The sequence below is a fragment of the Lucilia sericata genome, unplaced genomic scaffold (genome assembly GCF_015586225.1).
Source record: "Lucilia sericata isolate MDLA Ls3-8-SP2 unplaced genomic scaffold, ASM1558622v1 Contig000300F_arrow, whole genome shotgun sequence".
NCBI lineage: Eukaryota > Metazoa > Arthropoda > Insecta > Diptera > Calliphoridae > Lucilia > Lucilia sericata.
Genome location: NW_023994325.1, coordinates 197,565 through 206,165, shown reverse-complemented (window position 1 = coordinate 206,165; position 8,601 = coordinate 197,565). Strand labels below are relative to the sequence as shown.

The 8,601-nt window shown below is 29.3% G+C and overlaps 2 protein-coding genes across 2 annotated transcripts; both read right to left on the bottom strand.

Annotated features, from left to right (window-relative positions):
• Window positions 1–3,351: 3,351 nt before the first annotated feature.
• On the bottom strand, window positions 3,352–6,027 carry LOC119603395. The gene is made up of 2 exons (XM_037955412.1): window positions 5,793–6,027; window positions 3,352–4,386 (listed from the first exon to the last, which is right to left on the bottom strand). Exons 1-2 carry the CDS (start codon window positions 5,905–5,907, stop codon window positions 3,398–3,400), a joined length of 1,104 nt encoding a protein of 367 aa, XP_037811340.1. The 5' UTR covers window positions 5,908–6,027; the 3' UTR covers window positions 3,352–3,397.
• A 5-nt stretch (window positions 6,028–6,032) lies between these two features.
• Window positions 6,033–8,318, bottom strand: LOC119603391. The gene is made up of 3 exons (XM_037955407.1): window positions 7,895–8,318; window positions 6,384–6,804; window positions 6,033–6,082 (listed from the first exon to the last, which is right to left on the bottom strand). The coding sequence occupies exons 1-3, from the start codon at window positions 8,006–8,008 to the stop codon at window positions 6,033–6,035; spliced, it is 585 nt and encodes a 194-aa protein (XP_037811335.1). The 5' UTR covers window positions 8,009–8,318.
• Window positions 8,319–8,601: the final 283 nt, after the last annotated feature.

The following is an 8,601-nucleotide window of genomic DNA, read 5'->3' as shown; positions in this document are numbered from 1 at the left end:
CTAAATCATGAAAAAAATAATGAAGAATTGAAAGAACTGAGAGCTGCGGAAAAAAGCAGAATCCAAGAAGAATTTAAAGTTCAGATGGGATTAAACATCGACAAACCACTTTCAAGTTGCGGTAGTACAAATGACGGTAATACGGCGAGAAGGTTTTTTCGTGATTTTGAAATTACTTCAAAAATAACTGGAATCGACAAGGAGTTGCTTCGAAGAGTTAACATTATTTTAATGGCACTGAATAGTAAACATAAAATTAATGGAAATCGATTTGGGGAATACACATCTGAAATTTCTAAATTACTTGTATCTCTGTATCCATGGAGGGAACTAACACCAACAGTACACTAAGTATTGTGTCATGGTCAAATAATAATTGAATCGAATATTCTTCCACTTGGAGAGTTAACAGAAGAAGCACAGGAAGCGAGGAATCGAGATTTTAAGCATGTTCAACTATTCAGCTCAAGAAAATGCTCCAGGCAATCACAGAATGAAGATATTTTTAATAGTTTACTTCTATCTTCTGATCCTGTTCTTTCAACTATGCGAAAAAGATGGATTTGTTATGAAACTCTATCATCTCAAAACAAGGAAGATTTAAAGGACTTATATTACCTTCTGGATATGTATACCGATATGACAGATTATTTTATAGAAAATAAGTAGTGTTAGGAATTAACTATATAAGTAGGTTGTAAGAATTAATTGTATTATGTTTAAGATAAACAGTTCAAATAAAAAAAGCTATTATACTAACTGATGATATTGTATTAAATTGTGTTTTATATTTCGGTGGTCGGGAAAGGTAATTTGTGTGGGGTGATTTAGGTGTTGTTGTGCGTGGCTCATAATAAAATTATAATTTTTTTTATTGTATATACAATATTATAATAAAATAATTAACTAAATAATTTTTAAAATTGTCCAAATATTTTATTCAACACCAAATGTATGTTCTGTCATATTTAATACTAAAATATGAAAAAGATGAAATTAAAGGACACAGGTTTAAATGAACATATTTTTGAATGTAATTGAGATATTGGCTTGAAATTTTTTGTAAAGGGTCGAGAATTTCCATATCTAACTAAAAAATGATATTAAGGGATAAATATGGACTAAATTGTTGTAGCTATCTGCGATCCTATTAAAATTTTGATATAAATCATAGTTTTAGAAATTAAACAAATATGTAATATATGACAAAATCTTTATTTATGAACAAAACTCAATGAAATTTTCAATGCTTGTTAAATTTGTCATTTCAAATAAGAAAATGCAAAAAAAAAATTGAAAAGGTCAAAGGGCATCCCGCAATTCCCAAAAATAGGAATGAAAATCCCAAAAATGGGATTTTTTACTTTTTTGCCCATAGGGTCCACATTTCTTTCAGGGCTGGGAAAATACTTTTGGAGTAAATAGAAAACATATTGAGGTTTCCAAACCTGCTTTCAGTTTTCTGATCCCAGCTTTGGGATTTTAGAACATGTCGCCCAAAGTTGAAGTTTTGATAAAAAATAGGTCATATTCGGAAGGACGCAGCGGCAACATTTTCAAAAAATAGGACAAGTTTTTTACGCCAAAGCGTTCGGCGTAAAGATACCTTTTAGAAAACTATAAAATTGTTATATGTTCTTAAAGAAAATTTTATTTTATTAATAAAAGAGTTAAGACACATTTTTGGCAAAAAAACGCCAAAAATCTAAAATTTTTTGAATTTTTAAATTAAAAAACGTATATTTTTGGATCTGTAAATGATATTGATCTTTAATTTTTTGTATATTATTGGAAATTTTGTTGTCTAACTAACAAGAAAAAATCATTTGGTCCAAAATTACGCCCGGTATTCAAAAAAAGGCGGACCAAGGTATGGTAAATTTTGTATCACAAAATTTTTAAATGCCTATAACTCGGATATTATAAGAGATAAGTATGTCCAAGCATGTTTTTTCAAGATCTCGCCGAGCGCTTTCACAAAGTATAAAAATCTTTGCATTTGGTTGAAAAACAAAAAAATGGCACGAGTTTAAAAATTTTACATGTCGTAGGTACCCCACTTTGAGCCGCCACAGCGCCGTCCCTGGGGCATCTGCAGGGTTCATCTTTAAAACTTAAACTCGAATACTCCTTGGCTACGCTCGCGCCAAATTTTATCCCGATCGGACCAGCCGTTTAGAAATGCCAGATTTATTTCCAAAAAATTTCCATTCTGCCCCACTGTGCAATGTGCAGATTAGTCTCATAATTGTCGTAACACTGAAATTCCCTTTCGACAATGTGCAGACAAGTCTGATATTAATCGTTTAATCAAGGTTGGCTACCGTTTCGAAACGGTGATGAGGTAGCGGTATCGGTATTTTGACTTATTTCGGTATTGGTATTTTAGCGTTATCGGTATTGTGGCTTATTTCGGTATTGCTATTTTAGCGTTATCGGTATTTTGACTTATTTCGGTATTGGTATTTTAGCGTTATCGGTATTTTGCCTTATTTCGGTATTGATATTTTAGCGTTATCGGTAGTGTACATAAAAGATATTTTGACGGCAATTTCGATATGATTTAAATAATTAAAAATATGTTCATAAATCCACTGCATAAGCAAACTTTTAAATACAACAAAAATAACATTGGTATTATTGTTTTACGTATTTTTTTTAAGTTTAACTTAAAAACAGTGTCGAGCAAATTTACACAACATTTCGTAGCATTACAAAATACTCTTGCAACTGCATTTACTAATGCGCTCATAATTTTAACAGTTTTACGAGGAATTAAATTTTTATATAGAAACATTAAATAACAACCTTAATTCATTAATTAATAAATTAAAAGTAAAAAATAATGTTCAGAAATAAATAAATTAAATTCAAAATTGTATGGATTTCGTTTTTAACAATTATTACAATATGCGACCAAAACAAATATCTATACTATTTTTCTGAAAGGTGGATCCGAGTAGAACACGAATCTGTTTTTTTTTAATTTGCCAAACACATGCAAAATCTTAAGATACGTATAAAACCGGGGTTTCGTACCTTTAAGCACATATAAGTCAGAAACTTAGTTGATTCTCAACCGATTTTAAGTTTCTCTACAGATTGAGAAAGAAGAAGTATTTTTTAAAGGCATTTTCAGTTTCGATTTTATTGAATTTTTTCCTAGAAAAGTAAAGAACAAAAATATTATTTTCAAAAACAAATACCAAATTATCGAATTTGTATTTATTTATAAATACATATACATATTCTAATTTATTTATAAAAAAATTCAATTGGATTTCAGAAATATAATTTAAATTGGAATGTCTAAATATAAAGTTGTTTAATAGAGCTATGAATGCTGTAAAATATTTGTGTTAATTTAAAATAAAGAAATACATATAAAGTTATCATGTTAAAATAAGTCCTTGTTGGAGCGTATCACCACTATTGCATTTAAACTATCTTCATCCAGACGATTTCGGCTTGGATTCATTAAAAATTTAACACCAGAAAAAAGACGTTCCACACTGACTTGCGTTGCTGGAACGGCAAGTAGAACCATTGCAATATTGTACAGCTGTGATTTTATTTCTCTTCTGTCTTCCCACCATTGAATAACGTTGTCATGAAGACAGAGTCTTTTTTCTTTTGAAAATTCGTTTAATAATTCTCTTATTGATGCATTTTTGCCATAATTTTCCTTTTCTATATTTTGTAATATTGCTTCCAAACTGTCTATAGACGATGAACTATTATTCATTTCACCATCGGTTACAAGTATGCAATCGGTCTGAGTAAGACTATTCATTTTATCTATTACAGAAATAACGTGTTCTATGGCACGTTCCTTTAAAGAGTTTTTAAGTACCACGTTCCAGCGTGGATCCATAAATATTGCACCAATGAACGCGTCATTTTCAAATAAAATATTTTCCTTATTTTTCATATGTTCTATTAAATTATTGGAAAAATTTGTTTTAATTTTTTGCAATTGCAATTTGCAATTGCACCAAGCGGCATACGCATCGCCAAATGTAAGTTGCTCCATTTGCAACGTTTTAGTGGCAATATTGGCGGGTCGCAACGTATCAACGGCATCTGAGATGCTCTTCCACATTTCTTGTGAAATAAAAAAGTCATCACTTTTTTGAGACATTTCCTGGCAAAATTGTTTTATTTTATTTCCGTTAATTGATTCCAGCATTTCATAAGTAGAAGACCAACGTGTTACGCAATCAATTGTCGGTTTGTTTAATCCCTCATTTTTCAACAGAATGCCAACATTAGGAGTTCTAAGTTTTTTAACCACGGTTCTTACGGTCGACGTTACCTTCTCCATTAGTTTTTCTTTTAAAACGCAATTAACAGCTAATTGCAGAGTATGTGCAGCACATCGAACTCCTAAAACGAGCGAAAATATCTCAATGATATTCAAATTGTAGAGTTTACATAAGTATAAATTAAAAAAAAGACAAATTTTCAAAACATAATTTGCTCCATAAACCATTGATGAATTGTTATGAATAAGACAGTATATATCGTCACTTGAAACGCAAACGGCCCTAACTAACCAAAAATCCAAAATCGATTTTATTGCAGATTCTAATGTACTGCATCAAAACAAATGTCCACAAAAGAAATTAGACTCCTCCGGCCAAAATTAGCAAAAGGCCCTATCTACAAAAACATTTAAATATTAAAGGTAAAAAGTCCAATTTATCCATTTTTATGTACGCCAATGTCAATTATCATAACAAATAATAGGTTTAACTATTAAACAATTTGTTTATTTTATAAAAATAAATCGCGCTGATAGAAACAAACTTTCCAATTTAAATAGTTTTTTGCTTCTCCTGTAAAATTTTAAAAATGTTAAATAGGGCCGTTTGCGTTTTAGGTGACGATATGTATGTATATACACATTTCTGAAATGTAAATTCTAAAATTTAAAATGGTGTTGGTAAAAATAGTGCCCTTTTAACTTGTTTAAATTTTCTGCTATTTTGAAAAACTGTTAACGAGTATTCCAAAACATAAATAACATTTTTAGCTAAGATACTATTAAAAGCTAAGAAAAGTCAAACATTTTAAATACTTCAATATCTTTTAAGATACTAAAAATTTCATTTAACTAAAAAAAATATAGAATTATGTATGTAGTTTCGATTATAACCCCCAATTCATAATCAAACTTTTATTTTATAAAAGGTTTATAAAACAAAATTTTCATACAAAATTTGTTTTCTTATACTGAAACAAAATAATTATTTTATGAAAGCCCAATCTTTAATAAAAATTAGCTATATTTAATTTGAGTTTTAACTTTAAAATTAAGCATTTAATCCTAGTTTTTTTTATTATAAAACGATGTTTAAAAAAAAGGGAATTTTATTTTACAAAAAATTAAAGAAAATTTATGTTTAAATATTTTATTGGTATTGAAAATTGTGAAAATCGGTCCACATTTGAACGTTCTGAAAATTTCAATCCCTAATTTATTCAAACCCAATTAAAGACCGATTTCAAAAAATCTCTCCTATGTTAATATTTTGATGGCAACTTGTTTTTGAATGTTACATATTTGTTACTTTTTAATCATAAATGCATATTTTTCATTAAATAACATAAAGTTCGGGTTCACTGAACTTCAAAAACCGAAAATAGTTTGGCCGAACTTTTAAATTTGCCGAAGTTCGGGTTCGATTGAAAGTAGAGTGGTTAAAGTTTTATTTTCAAATAAAAAATGTTTTGTAGATAAAAAATAATTCATAGCTTCAACAATAGATTTCATGAACAAAAAAACTTACCTATACATCTTGTATTTAATTTAAAATCATTCAAAGTGTCATCAAATTCTTCATTTATCACCTCGTCTTCTAATTCGGTTACATTTTCGTTTATTAGCGAAACACATTTAAGCATATTCCGACCGTTGTCGGTGGTGCATGTATAAATTTGGTCTGCTGATATCTTGTATTTCTTGAGGGTGGTTAAAATAACGTCTTTGAGATATTCAGCTGTGTGGCGTTCGAATAATTCTGCCACAGCTAAAGTCCGAAGAACAATTTTTTATTCTTAATATACTGCACATTGATACCTTAACATAACAAACAATTCAGCTTTGTGTACATGAGTTTTAAAATGTTTTCTAAGACCCCGATATATGTCATAGATAGGAACGCAATTCGAACATATTTAATAAATTTGGACTAAATTGTGCTCAAAATAACAAAAATTAATAAATAAATGTTTATTTCAAAACAAAAGTAAATTTCGTGCTACGACGATAATAAAATTATTACAGTGCAAATCGAAATTTTAACAGTCAAAATAGAATCGAAAAAAGTTAAAAACGACGCAAATCAGAGTCTTAGTATATATAATTTAGAAATACTAACCGAGAAATGCTCTATTCAAATGTGTGAGGCCATCAATTTTAAGAGATAGTAATTTGCCACTAATCTCATTAGAAATTGTATTTACAATACCATCGAATTTCCGAAGTACTTGATCTTTAACGACCCGACGATTCAAAGTCATATCTAATTTTTGTATAATTGGGTCTACAATGCTACGAAATCCTGAGTCCTCCACAATAGAAAATGGTCTTCCATTCACAGAACAGAGCTCTACACAGGATTTAAGTAAAACTTCTTTGTTAATATTAATGGCTATTTTAGTCTGGAGCATGTTTGCAACAGATCTGTTCGAAGTTGAGGGTTGATTCTCTGGTTCTGTTATAGAATTTTTTTCTATTTTGGCCCAAGTACTTTTGTGGACGGATTTTATATGACTCGCTAAGTTCGATCCGTGGTCACTCTATAAAAAATATAATACAATAAATAAACGATAATTTTATACAAAGGTTAATTAAAATTCTTTACTAGAAATTTAATTGTCGACACTCGTAATAAACAGATAAAGACTAACGATGTATAGACTGGACTATAAAATAGGCCAGATTATAGATTAGACTATAGCCTAGAATAAAGGCATATACTCTATTCCCCTAGAATATATTCTAGTTTGTAGTCTAGTTAAGAGCCTAGTCTAGTCTATCATCTAGTCTATAGACAAGACTTTAGTTATAGTCTAGCCTAAGGCTTATTTTATATTCCAGTCTATATCAGTCTATTGTCTGGTCGATAGTCTAGTATATAGTGTAATCTATAACATAGTCTATAGTCTAGTCTAGTCTATATTCTGGTCGATAGTCTAGTATATAGTCTAATCTATAATATAGGATATAGTCTGGTCGATAGTCTAGTCTATAGTCTAGTATATAGTCTAGTCTATAGTCTAGTCTAGTCTATAGTCTAGTCTATAGTCTAGTCTATAGTCTAGTCTATAGTCTAGTCTATAGTCTAGTCTATAGTCTAGTCTATAGTCTAGTCTATAGTCTAGTCTATAGTCTAGTCTATAGTCTAGTCTATAGTCTAGTCTATAGTTTAGTCTATAGTCTAGTCTATAGTCTACTCTATAGTCTAGTTTATAGTCTAGTCTAGTCTGTAGTCTAGTCTATAGTATAAATATGTATATACATATATGTATATATAATCTATATTATAGTTTAAAATTTAACCTGTGTCGATATCAAAACATTCAGTGAGGGTTGTAGAAACTAAGGCAGCAATATCTATTTCATTTAAGACCTTTCCTAAAAACTTTGGATCCTATTTGCCAACAAACTTCTATGTGAATTAGTTTCAAACTTGTTTAGATCTTCTTCTAATTCCATTATGCTAAATATGCAGAAAAACTGAAATATAAATTAAAAACTATCTTTAAAAATACTGTTTTCGCTTATTCAATTTGAAAAATACCATGGTGGCGATTGCTACCTTTGTTTCCTCACCCCTCAAGTGTTCTTATACCGAACAGAATTTTGTCCAATGTCTTAAATAATTACCCTTAAGATTTTCCCACAAACACGTTCATTTTCTATTATTGTGCACTTGTTGTAATTGGTGTTGGCTTCAACTCTAAAAAATTTTCTGTATAAAAAACTTTTTTGACGAGGCATTTTACACTTTTTATAATTATTTGAACGCAAATCTGACAAGTTTCTTTTATTTCTAATTTATTTATGTTGCTGTTTCGTTTCTTTCAAATTTTAAATTGCAAATAAAAAATATATGTTTTTTTGACACAAAAAACAGTTATTTATATTGTTTGCTCTCATTCTTAAGCGAATTAATATGGTAACAGTTTTATATTTTTCTGTCAGTGTGTTTGTATGGAGTTTGACATTTACTGTATACTAAAAAACTCATATTTTGAAAACGAAATGATCATCTGTCTTGCATTCATTTTTTACATGACCATTATTGTCTCAATATAATGACAATTTTGGTAAAGAAGAAAAGTGAACAAGAAAACAAAACGAAAAATAAGGTTGCCAATGTTTGAGAAAGAAATAAAAAACGCCAGTGATGTTAACAATATTAATAAAGTGAAGAGTTTTGTACTTTTTGGAAATTTTAGTTTATTTTAATAAAATATCGGTATTGATATTTTAGCGTTATCGGTATTTTGGCATATTTCGGTATTGGTATTTTAGCGTTATCGGTATTTTAACTTATTTCGGTATTGATATTTTAGCGTTATCGGTATTTT

Excerpts from the sequence above, each read along its gene's own strand:
- LOC119603395 (XM_037955412.1), bottom strand. The coding sequence starts at position 5,907 with ATGCTTAAATGTGTTTCGCTAATAAACGAAAATGTAACCGAATTAGAA. Across the intron at positions 4,387-5,792 it reads ATTAAATACAAGATGTATAG|GAGTTCGATGTGCTGCACAT; the intron begins GTAAGTTTTTTT and ends CGCTCGTTTTAG.
- LOC119603391 (XM_037955407.1), bottom strand. The coding sequence starts at position 8,008 with ATGCCTCGTCAAAAAAGTTTTTTATACAGAAAATTTTTTAGAGTTGAA. Across the intron at positions 6,805-7,894 it reads TTTGTGGGAAAATCTTAAGG|AGTGACCACGGATCGAACTT; the intron begins GTAATTATTTAA and ends TATTTTTTATAG. Across the intron at positions 6,083-6,383 it reads TTTGAATAGAGCATTTCTCG|GTATCAATGTGCAGTATATT; the intron begins GTTAGTATTTCT and ends TGTTATGTTAAG.